This window comes from Acomys russatus, chromosome 32, assembly GCF_903995435.1.
Source record: "Acomys russatus chromosome 32, mAcoRus1.1, whole genome shotgun sequence".
In the NCBI taxonomy this organism is placed as follows: Eukaryota; Metazoa; Chordata; class Mammalia; order Rodentia; family Muridae; genus Acomys; species Acomys russatus.
The window spans coordinates 17,593,578-17,619,083 of record NC_067168.1 but is presented as its reverse complement, the minus strand read 5'-3'; the positions used below and the strand labels follow the sequence as shown (position 1 = coordinate 17,619,083).

General features: G+C 50.6%; 1 protein-coding gene across 1 annotated transcript in view; it reads right to left on the bottom strand.

Annotated features, from left to right (window-relative positions):
* Positions 1 to 25,506, bottom strand: part of Adamts7 (ADAM metallopeptidase with thrombospondin type 1 motif 7) — a 40,920-nt gene that overhangs the window by 9,036 nt on the left and 6,378 nt on the right. The window contains exons 2-14 of the mRNA XM_051140264.1: positions 21,669 to 22,024; positions 19,914 to 20,079; positions 19,028 to 19,209; positions 15,976 to 16,059; positions 15,566 to 15,690; positions 14,397 to 14,546; positions 13,046 to 13,192; positions 4,856 to 5,000; positions 4,173 to 4,265; positions 3,662 to 3,807; positions 2,303 to 2,472; positions 1,834 to 1,967; positions 875 to 995 (exon numbers count right to left, since the gene is read on the bottom strand). Of these exons, the coding sequence (XP_050996221.1) occupies positions 875 to 995; positions 1,834 to 1,967; positions 2,303 to 2,472; positions 3,662 to 3,807; positions 4,173 to 4,265; positions 4,856 to 5,000; positions 13,046 to 13,192; positions 14,397 to 14,546; positions 15,566 to 15,690; positions 15,976 to 16,059; positions 19,028 to 19,209; positions 19,914 to 20,079; positions 21,669 to 22,024 (2,019 nt within the window). The remainder of the gene's footprint in view (positions 1 to 874; positions 996 to 1,833; positions 1,968 to 2,302; positions 2,473 to 3,661; positions 3,808 to 4,172; positions 4,266 to 4,855; positions 5,001 to 13,045; positions 13,193 to 14,396; positions 14,547 to 15,565; positions 15,691 to 15,975; positions 16,060 to 19,027; positions 19,210 to 19,913; positions 20,080 to 21,668; positions 22,025 to 25,506) is intronic.

Sequence of the window (25,506 nt, the reverse complement as noted above, 5' to 3'; positions counted from 1 at the left end):
CCAACCACCACTGTCCTGGAAGACAGAACTGGTTTTTATCACAGCCTGGTCCATCATCTCTCCCATCCTAGAAAAGCATGGGCCTTCCTCCTCTCCCCTGGGGACCCTGGCTTCTCTCCTTCCATTAAGCAACGGTGCTCTTGGATGTGCCCAGCACTACTCCATGCCCGAGAGAACTCATCAAAAACAACCCCATAACATAGGCACTATTGTTAGCCCCACTTTACAGATGAGGAAGTGAAGCACTACAGTAGGTCCTCTGCACAGGCCTCCTACGGGGATACGAGTCAGCTCTGGGAAGGAACGCTAGCTGTGGAGGCCAGCTGTGGAGGGAGAGCTGTGGGGGGCAGGCTGTCCCACAAGCTTGCCTCTAGCTGGGGTTCTCCTCACCCATTCTCCCAAGTCCTTCATCATCCAGCTTGCTTTCTGCCTCTTACAGGATGTCTTCCCTGACTTCACAGGTCAAGACCTTCTATATTGGTGTTCCTTCTCTGCTTCAAAGGTACAGCCTTCTGCCTTTGTCACAGTGAAGGTTCTGTCCCATGTGAGCTCTTCGCCTAGGTGTCCCCCATGGTTAAGCACACAGTTGGCACGTAAGCAATATGTGTAACTCAGACCTCAAGGCTGAGATGCGGCACTGGGGAGGTCGCCAAAGCTTCAGGGGACAGCATCCCTCTGAAAGGACGACAGACCATTCACAGTCGCAGGGAAGAACCCCTAGGAAGACAGGTCTCACTTGGGACAGGGTCTCACTGACTGTTATAAGGATAATGATGCAAGTCAGACCGGGGTGGGGGTTGGGGCTAGGCAAGGACCACAGAGGCAAGGAATAGAATTACAGGCCACATTCTCAGCCCAGCAGCCAAAACCATACCCGTGCCCTCGGCCTTCCTGAAGGTCCTGCTCACGGTGTGGCAAGTAGAGCCGTTGCCCCGGCACACACCACAGCGGTCCTCCATGGCACCAGAGTCAATCTCGTAGTCACAGCCCACGTTCTGTAACAAAGAAGGAGCCCTTTGTACTGGCTGCCAGCCCCTTCTGGGTATCTGCCAGGGTCAGGGGGAGAGGTCAAGAAGGCTTGCTTGGGTCCAGTCCCATCACAGTCATCCTGCCTGACACACATGAGCTCCTCTTCCCCTGAGCCTCAGTTTCCCTAGATGAAAATAGGGGGAGCATTGGTTCAGGCCTTAAAAGAGTGTTAAGAACATCACATGAGACAGGAGGCAGGCAGTCTTTCTCATACAAGGCTACAGGTAAGCATGGACTCTGGCAGATTGTGGAATTTTCCAGAAACAGGATTCACTATCAAAGACACTGGGTTAGCATCTCTTTCTTAAGCCTCCTCTAAACCCAGTGCCTTTAGCACAGTGGGTTTAAAGGCAAGAAGCAAGGTAAGGAAGGTGGCTGGGGTCCTGGGCATGGAAGAGCACCCAGCTCTACAAATCAGAAGTGCTAGCAAACACTGTGCTTCCTGCAGGCCCAGAGCCCAGTGCACCACCAGTGCCACTTTGTCATCCCCTTCTTGTCACAGGGGAGGCAGTTGCCTAAATCCACCGAGGCTCTGGCTTCAAGGTTGGAGCTGAAGAGGCAGGCATGCTGGGATGGGCAGTAGGCAGCTGGTAGAAACAAAGTGGTAAGGTGGTAGTGACTGAGAATCTGGCGCCAACCCTGGGGTTTCCAACGCCAGATACAGTGGGGTGCAGAGGTTTTGTCTCAGAAGTCAGGGGGCAGGGCAGGGGCTTGGAATGCAGCCTACAGAAAACAAGGAAAGACCTAGAGGTGGGTCCAGTGCCTGCCACTGGGGCTAGGAGAATCTCACGCTGTCACACGCACCTTGCAGATGCCATTGATGCAGATGTCACGGCTGACCCTGCCTTGGTAGCAAGGGGTGCCATCCACCACGGCATCCCTCAGCTTCTCTGTATTGGAGTAGTTGGATGGCCGGCAGCGCAGCTCACAGGGGTTCTCTGACGGGACAAGTAGAGATCTCATGGAGCAAAGCTAAGAGCAGGCATTACAGAGGCCACCAGGAAGATACTGTCATCCTCCAGGCCAAGGGCTTCCAAAAAACACAACTGTTATGGCATCTAGTAGGACTGATAGCTAGCTAGCTAGCTACCTGCAGAGCTGCAGACTGAGGAGCTTGGACAACAGCAGGGGGCAGCCAAGGGCCGAGAGTGATGCCTGGGCCTCTATACGTGGGCCTATACCACTAGAGTCCATAGAGTCCATAGATTACCACCCCCCCACACACACACACACACCCTGTGGGCCTCAAGGTCCACGTGGGTAGAGGACTTACCATCATGGATCACAGGCACCCATTTGTGCAGCTGGCCCTTGTAAGGCTTGCCATCAAACTGGCTGCACTGGGTGTGACGGAAAGAGGGTTGGCCAGCAGGGCAGGCTGGCAGATTGCAGAGACGGAACCGCTTCCGCTCCCCCACACAGTACTTGCCTCTGTGCTTAGGCCTGTGAAGAAAGCCATGGGGCTGTGAGCATGCTATCAATGCTCCATACTGACCAAGCAAGATCTGCCTCCTCCTGCACCCAGGAGCCCCACTCCCCTGCCACTCCTCAGTCGTGCTAATCTGGCCTCAGGGGCTGCCACTCTCTGACCCATACCCATCCCTCCTGTTTCCAAGGATCTAAGGAAGAGTGGCAGCAAGAAGCTCAGGCTCAGCCCAGACTTGCTTGCTGTGTGACCATGGGCAAATGCTCTGCCATCTTCAGGACCCCAGTCTCCTTGTCTCTAAATTGGAGATGGGCTGCCTCTGAGGGGACTGATGAGAGGCTGGAACATGTCCTGGGCTGATGGGCCAGCCCCTGTGTTGTTAAAGTTGTTCCTGGAAGCAGTAACCTGGGCCAGGTCAAAGGAAGCCTCCAGACCCCACCTTGGTGAGAAGTTGCCTTGGCTTGGCATCTAACTAAGCCAGGCTATCCCCACCCTGGCTGAGTAGGAGGAGGGGACATTCAGAGGCGTACAGACTACAGGCTTGATGAGGCACCATCCCGAGATGGAATTGGCTGTGTATTCCACCTCCTTGGCAGCCAAACAGAGAAGTAGGTCCAACAGGGCCTTTTGAATCTCCATTGAGATTGAGTTTGAATTGAATCCCCACAACCCCCTTTAGATGAGAAAGCTCATCCTAGACCATAGCCACCCCCACTCCCAGTGCTGCCCTGTTGTTGCAGCTGCTGCCAATCTCCTCAGATAGCTGAAGAGGCTTGGGCTGAGCATTTCCCACAGCACAGGGAGGAATCAATGCCTTACCCACGTTGTCTGACTTTACTCTACCCAACGGCAACTTGACTAAGAGGGCTCTACTAGCACCCATTATAGAGTCTAGCAAACTGAGGCCCAGAGGAGCAATGGAGAAGGAAGGCCCTTGCGTGAACATGTAGGACTGAGCCCTGAGCATCCCAGGCCCAGGTTCAAAACATTCACCTCTGCCCCAAGCTCTTGAAAAACACTCCACTCTCCTCAGTAGTACCAGCTCTGGGGAACACTTCCAGAACCCTCCCCTGGAAGTGGCCCGCGGTGACTTAAGACACTGGACTTGGCCACTCTAGGGACACTTTTGAGAAGCTGGAAGTCAGAACAGCTGTTGTCAGCTGTTTCCATCCAGGTCCTTCATCCCAGCCTGGGCCCCACACTCACACAGGCTGTGTGCACTGTCGCTCAGCACTCTGTGCACCCACGCCACAGCTCCTCGAGCACGCAGACCAGGCACTCCAGCCGGACCAGCCACCGTCCACCGCCTCAGGCTGGAAGCCCTCAGGGACGCACTCTCCATTGAGACACCACTACTGAGACAGACGGAGGCAGACCCCCGACACCTGTCAGTCATCCTCATCCCATGAGAACAAAGTGGGCAAGACACTCTCAAAAGACAGAGGAGGACAGAAGGTGGAAGATAGCCCTTAACCATCACCCACAACCCAGGCACCACAGTGAAGCTAGATGAATAATAAAATAAAAAAACCTATGTCCACTCAGCAAGGGGTGAGAATCATGCCGCCATTTTGTGATGGCAAGGCTGAGGGTCAATTAAGAACGGCTCAAGATGATGAGCTAACGTTGACCCCTGGGAAGTCTGGTTACGCATGACCAGAGGAAAGACAGCCTCCCGGATCCCTGTATTCAGCCAGGGTTGAGTTTTCCCACCTACCTTGTCCTTCCCACATCTTGTGCCATCCACAGCCGCATCCATCTTGGACTGACAGGTGGTCCCCACAGAGCACCATAGTGTGTGGCAGACATTCTGCAAAGAGGCATGTACATCACCCTCACCCTCTCCCCAGGGATACCACACATTCTGCCTCTATTGTCCCATGCCCACCCACCCCCCAAGAATCCCTTGGACACATTTCCATAGGGACAGTCCATCATGTGAGCATTGTGCAGGAGTAAGGCTCCTCTGACCCCTCTCTCTCAGCCTCGAGATATCATGGGGCCCTTGAGAGGAGCTACTCTCCAGGCTCGGCTGGTGCTGAGAGCTGTCTCCAGCTAGGCAGCTCTTCCAGCCCCAGGCTATACCTCCGGAAACACTCAAGAGAGAAGCTCTTGCCATGTCTTTATGAGACCCTCTTTGGGACCCTGAAGGATAGATTTTTTTTTCCCTCTTCTAAACCAAATCCAGAGAACTGAGGGACTCATCCAAAGTCCCCTAAGGGTTGATACAGAATCCAGACTTGGGCCTGTGGCCACCCAAACTCAGACATCTGTCACAAATCACATTAGGAATCAACATGCCCCTTGAGGGTCCAGCCCAAGCCACATAAGAGTTTCTCTGAGCCTGGCATTCTCAGGCTGCTGAGGGCCACCTCCTGTGCCTCCCATACCCACACTCACATCCATGCCCTCACAGAAGACTGAGGAGGGCCCATACTGAAGGCGGCACTGATGGTTCACATCATACAGGACACCGGGCAGCACCGAGGGTAAGTCAATGACATCCTTGGCTGGAGTGTCATCCAAGCAGAAGCCCCACCCACGGCTAAAATGAAAAAAAAGAAAAGAATGTCAGGATAAAGTGAAGTCCCTAACCCTAACCCTGAGACCCATGGGAGAGGTCTGGGTGGAAAAGCAGAGCAGGTGGGACTTGTGCAGTTGGTAGGAAAATGATGACAGTCTTCCACCTGGCCAGCAGATCATATGACCCCAGCCTAGCAAAGCAGCCCTGCAGACTTCTTTCATCTGCCTGGAGCTCCAGCCAGCTGACCACCATAGTGGGCCCCACCACATATACTCTGGCGCCCTTCTTCCAAAGTCCTGATCCACCCAGCCCTCGAGTGCCTATGCTCTTAACTCCAGCAGCTTCTGCCCCTGATGGCACCCCAGGGCCAGGCTGGACAGAGCCAGTCTCTGGAAACCATCATGCCACAGCTGATACGGCAAAAGGCCTCTGAGAGAAAAAGCTGCGCAGCCACCTCTCTGTCCCTGACCAGACTAGTCCCCTGATTCTTACTCCCCATTCCTTCCTGCCTTCCTCTATGTAGCATCCCAGGGCGGTGACAAGAGAATGAGCCAGTGTGAGCATGTATAGGTCATGTCCATCTGGGTACCTTCTGAAGTGGTACCCAGAAAGATGACCATACAGCAAGCACCACCAGCAGGTCAGGAGCATGGAGGCAACAGGGCTTTGGGAAGGCCCTGCCAAGTCCTATCCAACCACCTCTGCCCTGATTAACTCTAAATGTTCTATGAGGATGTCTGGAAGCAGGAGGGTGGGAGCAGGCTGCCACCAGCCTGGGGTTCATTTTGGTCCTTCAGGGATGGGAGAGGAGTCCAGGGCTCAGACCCTAAAGAGAACTGAGCCACAAAGATAGGCAATTAGGTCACCCAGGTAGAAAGGACCTGGATGAGAGCAATAGGAGGCAGGATCTGTGGGACGCAGATCTAGTCACTGGGAGATGAGGACAACCCCAGGCCAGGAAGATTTGATCACCTAAGGTACCAGGCAAGGGAGCCAGGATGAACTCGGTGCTGGTTGGACCAAGCAGAGGGAGGTGCTCCAGGAAGATACACAGAAGCAGGATGGGACAGAGGGATGGAGAAGGGACTTTGTGACACTGTGCCAACTTGCTGGGGGTGGGGCACCTATGGGTTTGCTGTTGGATAGCTCGAGAGATAGTGGCCTACCTCCCTAATTATGTGGACTCAGTTTGCCCCCAAACCTCTCTGTGAACCAATACATCCTCATGTTTAGGGGGCTGATCCCAAGCTACAGAAGTACCCACAGCAATGTCTGCTTGGGAAACGTCACAGTGGCAGCTGGCTTTTCCTTCCTCTGGGGATGTTGTGTGACCTTGGGGTACCACTCTCCCTGGGACCTTCACATCCTTATGTGTAAGAGGTTGGCCCCAAATTATGGAAGTACCCACAGCAATGGGTACTTGGGAAAAGTCAGAGGAGCAGGAGTTCCCGCCTCTGGCTGGCTCACTGCCAGGCTCTTCACACAGCCGGACACAGAGGAAGGTCCCCACACCCATCAGCCATCCCCTCAGGGCTCTTCCTTGTGCTAATTATGGCAAGGCTGGGCCACCGCACATAGGGTCAGAGTAGACAAGAGGTGACTCCAGTAGAGAGCCTCACTGTACCTCAATATTGCAAAGAGCTCTTGACTGCCTGTGTACCACTGTTCATCCCTAGCCCTAGTTGCTGGTCATGGAGTAGCTAAACAGGAGATTATTGGAAATGAGGAGAAGCACCTCATACTCTCCCAGGCTTGCCTCCCACTCTGCAAAACCCTGAACTGGAAAACAGGCATGAGTAGGGCTTCCTGGGCCTGAAAAAGTAGAGGCTCACGAACGCTGCAACCTCTCCGCCATACCTAAGCACTTCTCAGCCCAAATAGGTTGCTAGACTTCTTCAAATCAGCTATCTTGGACAGCCTCACCCCGTAACTTACTCCTGATCCTCCACTCCGTCAGGTTTCCTAGGTTTTGCCTCTACCAGAGCCTCCACTACGCCCAGCTTCCTCTCCTCCCCTGCTTCAGTGCCAGCTCTCAACAGCCCTCAGAGTGTGTCCCTAACTCCAAGAGAGGTCTCTGTCCCTCTATACCTACCTATAGCACCCCACCACCACAGATCTGCTGCTATGCACTCGTCACTCTATGACTCCAGCCTCTTTGACGTATGTGCCCTGGACACAGAGAGGGAAAGCCATGTCTCAGTCTTACAGGCTCCTCCGGAAAAAGAGTTACTGGGAACTGAGGGGCGTGGTCACAGAGGGATAGTGGGTGGTCTGTACCTTCTTCTGGGAGTTCTCCAAGCTGTGAAAACACTGCTGTACCACCCATTTCAGCACTCACTCATTCAGATTCCCACCCTATTTGCACAGAAACTATCTCCTGTCCCATGCCAGCAGGGAGCCAGTGGATGGGAGATAGGACAGGCACTCTGCCTGTTGTGGAGGGTCCCTATGCTTTCCCCTTCTCCTGGACTTTGAGCGCCTTGCCTGTTTGCTCACAGATCGAACAGCGAAGCATGCCTGGGACAGGTGTCTCTCCCTCACAAGCACCCTCAGGTGGTGGGCTCCCTTTTCATCTGTAGTGCAGGCCTTGGGTTAGACTCTCTGCCTCTCCTCCTACCCTCAGCCCAGGCCTCTGGCCAAGGCTCTCATACATTCCAGCAGCTAAAAGAACACAGACTTGCCTGTTCAGCTGTCTGTCCCAGAGCCAGGGTGCTTGGGTGGCACTCTGGGTGGGGCAGCTGGGAACAAGCCCTGTGGGTGTTTCACGGTACCCACTATTCTGATTTCCCAAGCAATCTCATTCCCTGACCCTCTCTGGGGGAGACTCACCTACTCCCTGACCCCAGGCCACTTCTCTGGTTCAAGTTCACAAAGTCAACCACTTGGTACCACAGAAATAGTAATTGCAGCTATGGCCAAGTGCTGACTGTGTAGTCTCTGGTAGGCATTGTGCTAAGTGTGCCTCATGCCTTCTGGGTTAACCTTCACAGCAAACACTGAGATTGTCCATCATGATCCTCATGTTTGGAGGCTTAAGGGTTAATGTAACTCATCTGCCAACACGAGGAGACTAGGCCAGAGTCCAAGTTTTAGTCACCAAACTGAACTCTTCAGTTTCCGGTTGTTGCCCTTGGCCCAAACCCCTCTTCCAGGTGAGACTGTTTTCTACACTTTCAAGGTCCCAGAGGCTCTGGGCATACACCAGGCTAGCGCCCTGGGGAGGAAGCTTCCACAGAACCACAGCACACGGAGCCGGCCTATCTCTGCTCCCCACTGAAGCTCTTCTTCTATGCTGACCTTTGAGGGATAAACAAAACATAACTCCACCCGGGCAGAGGGTAAGAGGGAAGTGATGACAGCAAATGAGAGATGTCAACAGAATTCTGGAAGCTGGAAAGCAGATGGCCCATCAGTAGCTGACTCGGTAAAGTGATAGAAGTGACAGAAGCTCAGAACTAAAGCCTGCAAGGAGGAGAAACAAACGATGCAGAAACAGAACCCTGGAACACTAGGAGTCAGAATCTCAGGGGGGCCAATAGAGCTAAGGACAGAGATGATTAAGAAGATTTCTACTGCAACCCTGCGTGGCCAGGTGACTGCTATCTCCCTGCCCAGAAGAAAAGAGACCCAGGATGAGCTGGCCTAGGAATCCCAGTCACAGGCAAAGGCCCGCAGCAAGAGACCTACAGAGAAAGAGCCACTAAGAGTTTGCACAGTGAAGGCTGAGACACCAGCAGGCACCTCCCTATTGGATGCCAGCAGACAGATGTGACGACACTCAGAAACATGATGTCAGTTTCTGGCATTTAAGGATGCCCCTGTTCCCCGCAAAAGAGCTGCATGCCAATAAGCCCTTCATCACTGACTCAGAAAATCATAGCTGGATGTGTAGACCTCCCAAGAGGCAGCGGCTTCTCCTAATCTACACAAAGCACATTTTAAGAAAATTGTTAGTGTGAAAGAAAGATGTTTAGAAAAAATAAACCAGTCCCTGGGGAGATGGTTGGTTAAGACATTGCTGCTTCTTGCAGAGGACCAGAATTCAGTTCCCAGCACCCACATCACTTGGCTCACAGCAGCATCCTCTAACTCTAATCCCAGGGCAATCCAATTCCCCCTGCTGGCCCTTGCTGGTACTGCACTCACATATGCATTGTATACAAAAAGACACATAAATATAAATAAAATCAATCTTAAGAGAAAAAAAAAAAAAAAACAAAGAAAAGAGTTTCAAATGGAAATTTACAAAATGAAATTTATGTAAATCTGAACCTAAGAAAGAGCAGAGAGTGCACTTATGAAGACAGAGAATTTTTAAAGTAAGCATTTAGGAAGTATTAAAGCTCAGGGAATAAAAGGTACAATAAACAAAACATCAAAACACTATCAGGCCCAAGGGTGAAGGTGCACTTAGTAGACTGAGGATCAGGAGTTCAAAGCCAGCCCTAGATCGATACCAAGTTCAAGACTAGCTTGTGTCACAGGAGACATCCATCTCTAAACCAACCAACCAACAAACAAAATCTTTAACAAAAGAAATATACAAAGGACAAAGCAATACCTCCCTAAAAAGAAAAGATAGAAAAAGCCTAAAAATTAAGGAAAGACAGCTCAATATTAAAAAGGTTCCAGAAAGGAAAAAAATAGATTATCAAAAACAAATGATATAAGAACATCTCTGATAACTGAAAAACAAGAGCTTCTAGGTGAAGAGAGCCCAATTAATGTCCCCAAAATAAAATGAGACCCAGGCACATAGTTATGATTTTTAAAATAACAAAAAAAGAAAGAAACAGACTCCTAAAAGCGTCCAGACTATTTAAAAGGTCGTTAGGATAGGAATAGTATGGGTGTCTCAGCAGCAGTGTTGGAAACCAGCAGATAATGGAAAAAATGCCTTCCACATTCCAGGGGCGAGTGAGTTTCAAATCAAACTATCAAGCTCCTTTATTTAAAAATAAAGACATGTTCACACAGACGGACAGTTTACCTCAGTGTGCCCACTTTGGAAAGACGTGTGCTCCATCAAAACAATAACAAAACATAACCACTCAGAGGCGGCATGGAATCCAGGAAGCAGGAAGCCTCCCCATGACAGTTTTATGGAAAGCCTAGAAAAGTGTCCAGTCTACACAGAATCTGGGGGTGGGAGGTTACAGATCTGGAAAAGAAGGAGACTAATACATTATGTGATAGGGATAACCTCTGAAAAGCCACATTCTGGAAAGAGGCACTTTATAGAATGGATAGATGTTGAAGGGCTAAGAGAGGAGAGAAAACTAGGCCAACCCCACCCCCAAAAAAAACCTTATTACATGGGGTCTAGAGTGATGGCTTTGTGGTTGGTTAAGAGCACTGGCTGCTCTTCCAGAGGACCAGGTTCAAGTCCCTGAACCCACGTGGCAGACAAACCCTTATACACATAAATTAATTTTTAAAATTTAAAAATTGTTATTTAAAAAATTTTTTGTGTTGTTGCAAATACTTGGTTCAGAAAAAAAATAAGCACAGAGCCATAATAATGAAGACATTTCATATATGCTTGCTATGGTTTGAAGGTGAACTGAGGTCCAGGAGCTCATGGATTTGAATTCCTGGTCCCCAGCAGGTGGCGCTGTCTGGAGATGTCATGGATCCTTTGAGACACAAGGTCTATAGGGTGGATGTAGCCCACTGGATGGGGGTGCTGGGGGTTACAGTCCCCCCAGTCTCCAACCCTCGCTTTTCTTCCTGCCTGCAGCTATGGCATGCCCAGCTGCCTCAGGCTCTCACCTACATAGACAAAACCAACCCAGTGGCCATCCCTTGCCACCCATGATGGACTGTGTCCTTAAACAGTGAGCCACAATAAATCTTCTCTCCTCCTTTCAAAGATCTGGCCAAACAATGAGGAAAGTAAGTACTACAGTACTTAATCGAAACGTGTTACAGCTATTTGGGGCCAAGGTAGGAGAAACAGATGTGTGTACAGGAATTAATGCAAGAGGGCTAACTCTCCAACTTCCAGCTAAAAATCTAAGAGGAAGAAATCATGAAAAAACAGTTAAGGGATGCTTTTATGACAGTATATCTACGGAAGGAAGCTATACAGCTTAGGGTTGAAAACAGGTAGGTGTCCTGAGAGGAAAGAATGAGCCATTTGAGACTCTACTGTTGGCATCTTGACTTTTTCGATGTCTTTGGGTGTCAACTTCGTAAGCAAGGTCTAAAAGGATGGAGGAACATGTTCATGAGAAGAAGTGACACACAGGATCTATGTCACCCAATTTGTATGTACCATTCACTCTTCCTCATGAACACAGACTGCTGATGGAGCCACTGCGTGTCCAGAAGCGCACTAAACGGGAGGCGGCGGGGGGGGGGGGGGGGGGGGGGTGGGAGTGAATGCGTGCGGAGAAGTGAGCTACTTCCACAAGAGAGAAGACCATGGACAGCCCCCGAGGCTTCCTTGTCACTCAAACCAGAACTTACTTCCAATGAAGAAAGCATTGGTTCTGGAAACAGGACCAACCAAGAAGCCCTTGCATCCCTTCTTGCTCGGGTTACATCGCTGCGTTATCCATTGACTGTGCTGACAATGATGACATTGGAGGAAAGGGCAAGACAGACCGCACAGTAGTTATTTCCTTTGGAGGTTGTTCCTGGATCCATAAGCAGAAGATGGACCATTGGGAGTGAATGTGCATGTTGAGGAAACAGCTCAGAAAGTGACCAGGGAGGGGAAAGTAGTTCGAATGGTTTTCGTCTTGCTCATTATTCGCACTGCCCCAGGGAAAACACTCAGAAAGGCCAGGCAGCTGCGGTCATTCTGCATGCTAAAAGCAATGACTTTGGCATCTGAAAATAAACCTATCACCAGGGGATGGACATGCAGCAAAGTTTCCAAGAGTGTGCTGGGCCACACTTGAGGCCCCAGGTTTGAACACCAACACCACATGCCTGGCCTATACAAAGTCAAAGTGAGAATGGTAGAATGTGTGCTAAGACGTTGGTTAGGAGGCCCCCCCCCCCAGGCGGTTCAGTCAGTTAACTGGCTTGCTCTGCAAGCCTGGAAGCCTGCATCTGATGCCCAAAACTCACGTAAAGGTGGGAGGGAAGAAGAGAGCTGATGACACACAGTTGTCCTCCGACCTCCATACACGTACTGTGTGGTATGTGGGTTCTCTCTGTTTCTGTCTCTCTATCTCTCTGTCCTTGTCTCTCTGTATTTGTCTCTCTCTGTCTCTGTCTCTCTCTGTCTCTCTGTCTCTCTCTCACACACACACACATATCTCTGTCTCTCTGTCTCTGTCTCTCTGTCTGTCTCTCTCACATCTCTGTCTCTGTCTCTCTCTGTCTCTGTCTCTGTTTTTCTGTCTCTCTCACATACAGAGAGAGAGAGAGAGAGAGAGAGAGAGACATGATTTTTAAAAAGAGAAAGCATGAAACACCTTAGCTTTAAAAACAAAGTGGAAGAAAAGGGGGTTAAAAAAAAAATGAAAGAATTTAGGGCCAGGGAGATGGCTGAACAAGCAAAGGCACTTGCCTGACGACCTGGCTTAGATCGCTAGAACACACATGATGAATCTAGAAGACCGATGACCACAAGTTGTCCTCTGACCTCCATACATGTGCACCCCAATAAATAAGTGTAAAAAAAGAATCTATATTTAAACATTTTTCTTATTTAGAAGATTAAGTAGGAACACAAAATAGCTCAGCAAGTAAGAGACTGTGAAGGAAAGGCTTATTTTTGCTCCTCTTTGCCTGATCTCACTGGGCTGTGAAGCTGGCCACCCATCATCCTCCAATGTAGCTCCTCGCTGTGTGCATCTTCTGATCCCTATACACCATTAGCCCTCGCTGTCTGTAACAGCCGCTCCCCGCCCCCCATCCCTGGAGCCTGGCACTTCTCCTAGCTGGGTCCATCCTCCAAGTCAGGTACACTGTCTAAGAGGACTCTTGAGGCCCCAAATCTACCAAGTGCCCCACACACCCTGCTACCTGGCTCTGCATCCCCGCCATGGGACAATGACAGCAGAGACAGGGTCTGGCCACCAGGCCCAAGGAGAGAGAGAGAGACTTACTCAAGGAACCTGGTGATGTACTCGCGGCTACAGCGGGACCAGGTGAGCGGGATGCCTTTGTCATACAGGAGCTGTGGAGACATGATGTAAGGCCGTTTCCCAACGGACTCACATTCATTGCCGTTGCCGTCATGCTGAATGCCAAAACTGCGTGAGAGCACAGGCCCCAGGGGCAGGTGAGCAGCAGGACACCCCTAGGCCCCCTTCCCATGGAGGCCTGCAAGGGATGCAGTCCCAATTCCCAAGGCTAGCTTTGTCACCTAATGGCTATGTGGCCTGGAGAAAGTCACACACTGTCTCTGGAGCCTCAGTTTCCTTAATACACACTGTGGGGGTGACGGCAGTATTCCCTCAGTTTCCCCTCTACATGTACCAGGCTGAGCCTGAAATGAACCTGTTTTGAGACCCTCACAACCCCATCCTTGTGCCCAGAGCTAGCCAAAAATGGCATTCCAGCAGGCACAGACAGGAGTCTATTGCTGCCCTATGTCCTCACTGGCCCCAAGATGACTTGAGGCTGTGACCTCACCTTAAAAGGTCTGAGCAAAAAGTAAAAAATTTTTTAAAAATTAAAAATAAAAAAAAATAAATAAATAAAATAAAAAAGGTCTGAGCTACCACTTCCCTGGAAGGTCGCAAGGGGTCATCCTAGAAAAGGGCTCAAGAAAATGTTCCTGAACACCAGCTATGAGGCAGGGACCATAACAAGTACTAATTCACTCAGTCCCCATCACCCCAGAGAGCCTCAGAGAGGCCAAGTAACCAGCCAGAGTAACACAGCCAGGACAAGGGAGGGCTGAGGTTACCAACACAGGCATGGCTGTCACACAGCCCAACCCTCTGGCTCCTAGGGGAGCCTGCCTCTGGGAGCCTGCCGTGAAGCTTCTGTGCAGTGCAGTTCACATAGCCAACCCCGCCACAGGTGGCAAAGGGCACAAGCCACAACAGAGGCAGCACCGCTGAGTCCAGCCCCCTCTGGGCCAAGAAAGGACACAGCACTTGCCCAGGGTCACAGAACAGGAGGGAATGGAAACAGAGTGACACCAGCACTGAGAGCCATAAAGCCGGTGGCCGCGGCTCCGTACACTGACTGGCCATCTCCACTCCTCCTACATGGCACATTGCAGATGGATCTCAGTGATGCCCCAGCAGGCCTCGCTCCTGCTTATAGGGGAGCAGTCTTGTTGAGGAACAGGGACACTGCTGGAGCTTTGTGTGGTTGGGATTCCCCATCTCCAACTGTTTTACTCACTCTCTTGGGTTTTGTGACCCATGAACCCCCGCTGGCTGGTGCCCAGGGGTGGAAAGATAATGTCAGGTTCCTAACTGGCAGTGTGGACAGGTAAGTTACCTGTGTCCTAGCTCGTGGGCCACAGTGAAGGCCAGTGGCAGGCCAGTGTCTTCATTGACGCTACAGCTGAGCTGAGGGTGGCACATGCCTGCCACATGAGACATGCCCAGGGTTTCGCACGGTTGGTTCCTGGCTGCACACAAATCCTTCCTGCAAAGAAAGAAGTGGTCACGGGCCGGCTTAGGCCAATGCCAAGGGGGCAGGGAGAAGGCCAGGCCACCCCAGATTAGAGAGCGAGGTTGTCACTTCTCATCACTCTGACATCTGAACCCACATAATGGCCATTTGCGAGGCGGGTGTCTTGGTTCACATACAACCTTCCCAACACTCACTAGAACCTGACAAAGGGATGTGTGCCTACAACAAACAATTTTGGTATCTTTCTAGCTGCTGCAGCCCAGTAGAGGGAAAGTAACTCCCTCTACTCAAAAACACAGACTCTGAGCCAGAGAGATTGCTCAGTGGGGAAACGCCCCGTGGCCAGCCTGATGACCTAACTCAGGTCCCCGGAATCGACATGATGGGAGGCAAGAAACAATGCCTGAACTTGTCCTCTGATCTCCACATATGTGCTGTGGCATGCATGTACACACACACACACACACACACACACACACACACACACACACACACACGTAAATAAATGTAGCATTTAAAAGTTGGAAAAATAGAATAAAATAGAGCCCCAGAAGGTGGGAGAGGGGGAGGAAACTGCAACTGAAGGCAAGTGGCGTGAGAGTGATTTTGAAGGTCAGTGCTCTGCAATGGACCCTTGGTCACCAACCTACACAGCTGAATAGCACAGCACTGCCCACACACCCTCCACGCAGCATACATACCGCACATGCTCCCCACACACTACATGTACATATTCACCCCCACATACACACAGCACATATATGCCATACATCATTCATCCATCCCCACCCCACATACACACACATATCACATTCACAACACACACACACACACACACATGCAAAACAGGTAAGTCCTGAATATGCCTTTGGTTGCACCTCTGTCCACTCCCTGCTTGAGTTTTCTAAACTTCGTTGGACAAAGCATTACCATGGGGAGCTTGGGTGGCTGCAAGGTGTCTGTGTTTTGTTTATGACAATAACATGAGACTCCTCAATTCTAAGGCTTTCCCACCCTTCCTGGTGAGGTACCTGGTGAGCAGGATGGCAGTGTCATGGTGCTGTGGGTGGGCGTCCCCCCTCATGTTGATGTCCTTCTGCCACTTGCAGAAGTTCCTCAGAGTGTTGTCTGCATGGTGTGTGATCTTTAAATCCTTCTGGGGGCGGAAAGAGTGGTGGCTCATGACTCATACTGAACTCTGGGGACAAGCCCAGTTTGCCTCCATACCAAGACAGGAGTTAAGAGATCCAAGGGACAGAGCCACCAGGCCTCCCAGCCTCCACATCTCTGGCCTGACAGTGTCTCAAGGGCCAGAGGCATCGGAGGATACTGTCAAGGCCAAAGAGGCCTCTGCTTGTCCCGCCACACAGAGCACTCAAGGCACAGGGCAAGAGAGCTCTGGCCATTGTTGGGGACAGCTTGGGACTATATGACCTCTCACCTCGTCATTTTCCAGCAGGATAAGGCGCACAATGGTGATGTAAATGGCGTTCCCAACGCTTGGATCACGAAACAGCCCAGCCACCTGTGCAAGAGGGTGAGGGAGGGCATCAGGCTACAGCTAGGATATAGGAAATGGAACCCCAGGGCCCACTCCAGTCACCTGGGAGTGTGCACATCTGATCACACACAAAATCACTCCCAGGTACATACCAGCTGCACACATGACTGTAGGCGTGTATGCACTAGTTCCTACATGTCTCCACAGCTGCACTCACACTGCCCCTACCCAGCAGTGACACATCACACACAAAATCCTTCCAGGTTGCTTCCTAGGACTCTAGCCTATTCTGGACAATAGTTTAAGAGATCGGTTTGCAAATATTGACCCCGTCCATACCTCATCCCACCCCCTGCCACCACCATCTCCCATCAAAGGCAACAACAGCCCAGATCTCTGAATGTCAGCTGCTTAACACAGGGTTCTTCTCTTTCTATCCTGGGGAAATCAGGACCAGCCTTCCCAAGGAATAGATAGGAATGGATCCTGGGAGCCAAGGTGGCAGCAGGTGCAGATATGGCGTCCCCACCATTCTGCTTCCCTGTCGCTTCCAAGGTTGGCAGCTCTGGAGTGATGGAGACAGGTACGTTCTTATCTGTCGGGTCCCCGTGACTATTAAGGTTGCTCTAAGGGCCTCCCCCAAAGATGGAGGGTGCAGAGAACTGAGTACCAACAGCCACCAGCTCCTTTAAAACTCCCACAGAAAAGAGGGGGCCACGTTGCTACTGAGGTGACGTTTCAGATCCTCAGAGGGCGGAAATGGCAAATTGGTTGTGACTTCTAAGAATACATCTAAAAACGGTAATAATATCGGAATAGGAAGAGACCCTGGGGGGGGGCAGTGTGCACGTTTATGGAGGTCGGTGTGTCAACCTTGGATATCTTGCCTCAGAAACTATCTTGCTTGTTTAATCTGATTTATTATTAGCCTGCCTACTCACAGTGTGTGCATGTGGACATTCCCGTGGCAGGCACATGTGAGGAGGTCAGAGGCCACCCTTCAGGGGTCTGTTAGTTCTCTTCCCCCAATCTGGGGATCAAAAGTCTCTAGGCAAGCGCCTTTACGGGCCTAGCTCTCTCCTCAGCCCCCAACTTGTCTGAGGCAGCTTCTTCTTCCAAACTGAAGCTTGTTGATTGGTCTAGCTGGTGAGCCCCAGGGCAAAATGGCTGATCCTATATCATCCAAGGGATGGCATGGGGGAGCCTGCTAAGTCTGGGTGGGTCTCACTGTGCACAAGTCTTGACACCCCCAAGAGACTCAGAAGAGGTAAGGTGAGATAAATCCAGCTAACTGTAGGAGGTTCCAGTCAAGCTGCTGCATCATTCCAGCTGAGCCCTTAAGAGACGACTCTGGGAAGAACAGGACCTCGGAACTGAGGACCCTGGCCTGTCCTTCCTCACTTGTCCAGAGGCCAAGCCCTGTCATCTAGCAACAGCCTGCTATAGCCTGGACTTCAGTGGCCACCTGCCTTATTCAGACCAAAGAGGCTTATTCAGCAAAGAGGCTTGAGTGAGGCCCCTGAAGCAGAAGGCCTCAAAGGCCTTTTGTTCCCTAAAGAGCCAATGACAGCATCCAAGCCCGGAAGGATTGCCTCAGAGCCGTACTTGCTCATGAGGACTCAGGCGGTGGGACCGTGTTATTAGCAAGGAAACATCAGCTGTGTCTCCCGTCAATAGAGCCCTGAATTCTCAGACACACATCCTAGCTGACCACAGGGGCACTTCTTCTAAGGAGACAGCAAGTGACAGACATACATCCTAGCTGACCACAGGGGCAGTGGTGATAGCAAGTGAGCCTTGACCATGGGGACAGACGGAGTAACACAAGAGATATTTTCTCCTGGGAGGTTACAAGGATCAGCCAGATCAATGTCCTCCAGGTTCCTACCTGCCCCTCAATGACAGGTCTGGGAAGGAGGCCTTGACTCTATGGAGAGCATGGGAGTACAGGTGGGGGGATCAGCCACAGTTGCCATTGGATGGGCCTTTAGAAACTCAGACTGCCTTGCCTCACTTTGACTTGTGTGATGGCTTGAATAAAAATGGGCCCCCTAGGCCCATAGGGAGTGACACTATGAGGAGGCGTGGCCTCATTGGAGGAAGTGGCTCAGATGCTCAAGCCATGTCTAGTGGCTCAGTCTCTTCCTGTGCCTTCGGATCCAGATATAGAACTCCCAGCTCTTTCTCCAGCACTGCGTTTGCCTGCATGCTGCCATGCTTCCCACCATGCGATAATGGGCTAAGCCTCTGAACTGTAAGCCATCCCTAGTTAAATGTTTTTCTTTGTAAGAGTTGCCGTGGTCATGGTGTCTTTACACAACAAGAAAACCATGACTAAGACAACTTGCTAAGCCCCTACCTCCCTGAGCCTCTGTCGTCAACCTGTCAGATGGAGTCAAGAGCAATGTGTCCAGCCCACAAAGTGTTCCTGTCCACCGCAGCTCACAGACCGGCCCCAGGCCACCAGCTAGTAGACCCCCAAACTGAGCAGGTATTTCCACTCAAAGGCATGTAGATATCTCAGCTGGGGCTAGCCTAATGAGATGGGCCTGTCCCCAGCCCTTAGCACAGATCCTGGCATAAAGGAGGGAAGAGGTGTTCAGGGCAGAGCATATGAACCAACCAGACCACGTGCTCTCAAGCAGGCACAGGGCTGGGGGCGGGGCGTGCCTCAGCTTTTATTCACTGCCCTCCAGCAGGGTGGCCCCGCACTCTGTATGGTCTGGGGCAAGGGAAAGGCACGCATAATGCAGTTCTATATTCAAGAAACCCTACCTCTGTGTTCTATACTACAGCACTTTTCCAGGGATCCTGCCAGGGCCCTGTTTCTCTCTAGATTCCAGTCCTGGAGGCCTACTTCATGCTTGGAGCCTGGCCCACCATCTGGAAGCCAGCCTGTCACCATTCCTACCCGTGTCACCCTTCACATCCTGTTGGAACACCTCCTCCTCAGCCACCCTGACCGCTCCTGTAGAAACTGTAGCAACCTCACCATGTTCATGACTGTCAGCACGTAGGTCTCCACTTGTGGCTGTCCATGGTACTCTACCATCTTGGCGTCAGCCACCACCAGGGCCTCCACCCACTTCTCTTTGCTGACTGATCGCTGCTGCCTCCGCTTCTGCTGCTGCTGCTGGGCCCAAAGTTCTTGCTGGCGCTCCAGCTCTGGGGACACTGGAGAGCGGAGACGGGGTGAGTGAGATTGCCTCCCCCCCCCCCGCCAGGTACAGAGCTGTAAAGGCCCCAATAACACAGGTTGGCTAGTTTGGAGTAGGAGCAAGATAGAGAGGCAAAGAGCTCCTCACCAGTATCCTTGCTGGGACTGGTTGTGGACAACCCAGCCACTTGAGGAAGAATGACCAACGGGGTGAGAAACACCATAAGCATTATGCAGAGAGAACAGAAGAAGAGGAGGGGTCAAAGTAGACAAAGGAAGTGAGTAGCAGGTGGAAAGACAGTCCAGAGCACCAATCAAGCGCATGCCCCAGGTTAATGGTCTCTCAAAGCCTATGGTGGTATGTCTGCTTGAATGTTTGTCCCTCCAGAACAGTGATTCTCAACCTTCCGAGTGCTGCAACCAGTATTACAGTTCCTCAGGCTGTGGTGACTGCCCGCCCCCCCCCCCGTAACTATAAAATTATTCTCATTGTTACTCCATAATTGTAATTTTGCTACTGTTATGAACCATAATGTAAATATCTGACAGGCAGGAGATCTGACAGGCAATCCATGTGAAAGGGTCATTTAACCCACCCAAAGGTTAAGAAACACTGTTCCAGTCCAAGGGAGGTGGGCATTGAGGGTGTCGAGAGAGGCTTCTAGAAAGGATGTGTGTCTCCAGGTGGTCCCTAGCTACAATTCCATAGGGAGGTACATACCTTGCACCTCACAGGTGCTTGGAGCCCTTGAGCCACCCTGCCAGGCCCGTTGCCCAGGGTCTTGGTGCTTGTACACCACATGAGGCTTGGCCTGTCCAGGCTGCGCTGGGACTCCATCCAGAGGCTCAATGAAGTACTCCTCGTTAGAGAGCTGGAACACTCCTCTCTGGAGAAGATTGGCCAGTGTCACAGGAGGAGGGCTGGCACATGGTGGCCTCTCCCCATCCCCCTACCCGGCCCTGCCCTGCCCTGCCCTGCCCAGCTGAGCCCCACCTCCCCAATCGGAACCAACAACAGGCTGGTTGGATGACTCCCTCCTTCCGGGCTGTTGCTAATTCTTTCCTTGGCATTCTATACAGCCAAAGACTTCAAAGTAAAGTTCAGGCCCTTACTAGAAGCCTCTTGAAACATCTCCAAGGGTTCTGTCCCCACCAAACCCATAACACACACACACACACACACACACACACACACACACACCATTAGGAAGGAAAAAGACATCTGCATCAGAATCTGACAAGATGACATGTGACACAGACCCAGACAGCCCTCCGGAGTCAGGTGGCCCATGTCAAGCCCGCTGCACCCCCCGCTCCCTCCCTGGCCAGGATGTTTTGCGTCTCCTTTGCCTGCCAGTCTTCTCCAGCCACCATGCCCTCTCCCAGCTGGCCATAGCTTCTCATCAACCCCTTCATTCTCTCGAAGGCAATGAATCACTCCAAAAGCAGCTCTGTCACACCCAAGACACCCAGTTGCCATGACTACCAAGATAGCCTGCTTCTTGGGTCCATAACTGGCCAAAGGAAGGAAGCTGGCAGCAGTGCTTTGGGCACATCTGCCTGGCATAGGGTTCAGAGGGAAGAATTCAGGCAAGCCACCGCCTCTCAAGCAAGCTCAGGTCTCCACTATAGGAGGCGTCACCTCCTATAGACTTCCTCCGCTAGCATCAATTAGACCCTGTGGGTCACACGGCGTCATAAGCCCTGAGTACTAGAAATTACTCCTGCTTTAGAGACTACATTTGGGGCTATGAATCAGTCTCCATCCCTGAATGATTGGTGACCTTAAGCAAGGTCTTCTCGGGCCCGTTTCCTCATCTGTATAGTGGGAAGGAGATCTCCTCTGCTTAGCTGCCATGCAGTCTCAGTGAGAGGAACTGCACCTAAGAAGCAGCACAGGCCCCTAAACCAGAATAGGCCTAAACATTGTGCAGCTCATAGCGCATGCTGCTATTGCTGGTCCCACGGTTTCACCTGAGTCATTTTGATTGAGAGCCCTTTGGACACAGTGGATGGCTGTGTATGCATACCCCCATTTCTGCTACCTCTCAGGCACTTGAAGGGGCAGAAAGCAAGTGACTACTGCCTGGAGTGGCAGCTGCTTTAACCTTTGGTGGTAGAATCCCACAGCCTGTGGGCGGTGACAGAGCTGCCTTAGAGACTGGCAAAGGTAGGAAGCGAGAGATTTAATGCCAGCACTCCAGATGGAGAGACAGGAGGATCTCTGAGTTCAAGGACACCCTGGTCTATAGAGTGAGATACCCAACCTTGACCAAAACCAAGGACAACAAGATGTTGCCTCACTTACAACTTTTAAGCTTTCTGCCCTTCAGAACAAGGGAGGCTGCACTGTCATTTCTGTTTCCTTCATGAACACAGAAGCTGGCATAGGAAAAGTATATTGAGCAAAACCACCAGACAGAGTCAATGTCCCATCAACCCCAGGCCCTCTGCACATGCACCCTAGAGAACTCACCAGGCCATCGCAGGTGCTGATGGCTGCAAAGCCACCTTCCAGTTCTGGGTCCTGGACATCCCCGAGTAAATGGCAGGTTGGGGCGTGGGTTCGGATGTGCACATGGCTTAGGTTGCTGTGACGCCGGATCTCACTCACAAAGCCAGGTGCCAGAAGATAAGGGTTGGTGGTCAAGTTGAAGAACAGCTCACGCCCTTGGTATTGCAGCTGGTAGAAAGCAGATGAAGCCTGGGTAGCAGACACATCTCGCTTGCGAAGAGCCCGCGGCCACAGCTCATAGGACAGGAAGGAGCCTCCAGCATCTACTCGCACAGGGTGAACGATGTCCAAGCCCACCCGGCCCTCTGTCTTGAGACCTGAAGAGAGAAAGCTGCATTTAGGTCCAAGGCAGACTCAAGGTCGTCACCCATGAACTACAGAAGGGGCCAGCTAAGAGATGGAAGAAAGCTTAAACTAAAATTCCTACCCTGGCTTAGCATGGTGAGGCAGGCTTGGTTTGGGGTTTCGTGTGTACTTGGTTTTTCAAGATGGTTTCTCTGTGTAGCCCTGGCTCTCCTGGACTCACTTTATAGTCCAGGATGGCCTAGAACCCACAGAGATCCACCTCCCTCTGCCTCCCGAGTGCTGGGATTAAAGGCGTGTGCCACCACTGGCTGGCATGAGGCAGGCTTGAAATGTCAACATTCAGGAGTTTTAGGAGACCGAGACCACATTTCAAGTAGGAGGGCAGACCCTAGTACATAACAGAAAAACAAAACCAAACTCTTCCCCATGCCTTTTACCAGCTTTGCTGTTTCATCGCTCCATGCCTCAATTTCTCCCTCTGAATTCCTCCAATAACTCCTTAGGCCATCTTGCTCCAGACTCACACCTCAGAAGCCCTCTGTCAACTCATTTTCAACACAGCAACAAGAAGGACCCATGGTCTCACTCTGCTCACAATAGTGTAGCTATTCCAGTCTCGCTCAGAACACGACACATGTGACAGCAGTGGCACATGAAGCCCTAGGCAAGGAGACTTCTCCACGCTCATCTTCAACTGCTCCTTACTTCCGTCTGCTGAACACTGCCCCCAAGCTGCCTATTGACGTCCCTCAGCAGGCCAGATGTGTCCCCACGTCAGGATTTTGCATTGTTGTTCCCTGTGTCTGAGCCGCCTTCACTCTTGTCTTCCATCATCTTCCTTCACCTCTACTCTGAGGTACTATGTGATCAGAAAAGTTTCCAAGCCGAATCTGATCCTCACTTAGTCCGACAGTCTTCAGCAAGAGCCACACCATTTTGAGTACAAGTGCCAAGGCAGAGTGGCTCTACCTCCTGATTATTCATGTGAACGATTGTTATTGCCAGCGCATCTTAAGGACTAACATTAGCCAGTTAGTTATGTGTGCCAATAAAGAAACACACATGTCACCCAGCCTACCTCAAAGAAGATGATGAGCATCAAAGAAACTCCTTATGGAAATGGCTTCAAATGTGGCAACCAAGCCACTGGGGAAATTGTCCTCATTTCTACCACAGACAGAATTCTGCCTACAAACAAGGGCAAGCTTGGATGCAGGCAGAGTCGACAGTCAAACTCTGCCAAGACAGGGTAAGCAAGTCCTCAATAGTCCCTGCCTCACAAATATGTCTGTCAGATATACTGGGCCAGAAGGCTGAAAAAGATGCTCCAACATTATAGAGAGTTTTGGGTGACTATTCAGGTAGAACACTGTCTCTGTCATCTTTTCATTTGGAAAGCTACTAACCTGCGCTCCCGGCATACTCAGATAATCAAGTTTACTCCTTCTCAAGTCTCTGAGGGAGTTGAAGACCAGGTAGCTTACTTAGTTTTACAATGAAACTTAGTTGTTTAGGGGTTAAGATGTTTTTAGGTCTAGATAGGTGTTCTAAGTTGATAATGACAGTATGTGATGGAGATTGATTTACATTCAGAAATTTAGATGCACCAAGATAGGAAAGATGTCTTCTTCAAGGCTGTCAGATACAAATAGCCAAAACACTAAGAATGTAACATTTATATAACTCCTGATTGTGTCACAGTTCTTCTTGCCATAGGTAATCTATATATGTATATAATATATATTAACATAAAAGTCTATGTACAAAAATAAAATAATTTTCAAAAAGAAACACACATGTGAATACATCAAAATAATACCAGAAACACCAGACATGGGAGCTTGTCACACCAGATAAAACCTTCCCACCTTGATCTTTAAAAGAGCCCCAAGATGAAGACATGGCAGCCACACTGACCCACAGCCACTCATCACAAGCCTTGTCCAGAAGAGCTGCCATGGGGAGGGACCTACATCTGTCCTGGAGCTTCAGTTCAAGCACATTTTTTTTTCCTGTCAGGGACATACAGCCCACTTAAAACTGACGCTCCAAACCTGGACCTGTGTTTGCTAACTGAGGCCTAAACAGCTCTGTGGCTTGCAGTTCCTAAAGCTTACCTGGTCCAACTTTGAAGCTGGCTGCCTCATTAACCCATTCTGCAACGCTTCTGTTATCATGTGGAGTATGAGCACCACGGAGGGTCAACATTAGTCGTTAAGTGGCTCAGTTAGTTACCACGCAAGCACAAGGACCTGAGTCCAGTCCCCAGAGCTAAGGTTTAAAAATCCCAGAACTGGGCAGGCAGACAGATCCTCAGACATGGCTTCCTGACCAGCCATTTTAATTGAATCGGTGTCCATGCCAGTAAGAGACTTGATCTCAATGGAGGTGGACAGCAGTCCTAAAGGTGATTTCCCCAAAGTTGACCTCTGACTTCTACGTAGGAATACATGATACACACATACCTACACATTTTTTTTTAAATATCAATAATGAAACAGGCTGGATAGAAGGCTCGTTTGGTAAGAAGACCACTGCACACATGTATGAACGTGGGTTTGGGTCCCAAAAACCCCAGGTGCAATGGCATATACCTGCAACCCCCAGCTCTGAGGAAGAGTATGTAGACAGGCAGGTCCCTGAAGGTCTTGGCGAGACTAGGTAAATCAACAAATTCTAGTTCAGTGAAAAACTGCCTCGAAAGTTAAGGTAGCACACAATCAAGGAAAGACAGCATCTACCTGTGACCTCCACATACATGAATACACAGGCGTGTACACACATACATTAACATGTATGTGACCACTACACACACACACACACACACACACACACACACACACACACACACACACACACACACATAGCAAACATGTTTACTGGTGGCCATGAGTACCCAGAGATTTTTTTTTAAGATTTATTTATTTATTACATATACAGTGTTCTGCCTGCTCGTACACCTGCACACCAGAAGAGGGAACCAGATCTCATGATAGATGGTTATGAGCCACCATGTGGTTACTGGGAATTGAACTCAGGACCTCTGGAAGAGCAGACAGTGCTCTTAACCACTGAGCCATCTCTCCAGCCCTGTACCCATTGATTTAAATAGGGAATACTCAGTGAGTTACAGCCAACAAATTTGATGTAACGTCTTACATGTAACGCCTAACATGGCTCACACATGACAGCCTCCTTAAAGCCCTTGCTCAAACATCTCTCTGCAAAGCCTCTCTTGGCCATTTTATTTTAATACTGTGACTCACTGGGTTTCTCTGTCCTCTTCCCTGCTTTATTTTCCCCCGCAGCAATGACACACTGCATCACTTAATCGTTTTATTACGTGTCCCTTTGTTTCCTCTCTCCTCCCAATGTCACTTCTGGGAAGGTAAAAATCTTATATTGTTTGTTGAAGAACTTAAGTGCTGGAAGCATCTGGAACCTATTTGTTTTGGGGAAATATTTGCTGAATGAGCTAACAATAGAGCTTACA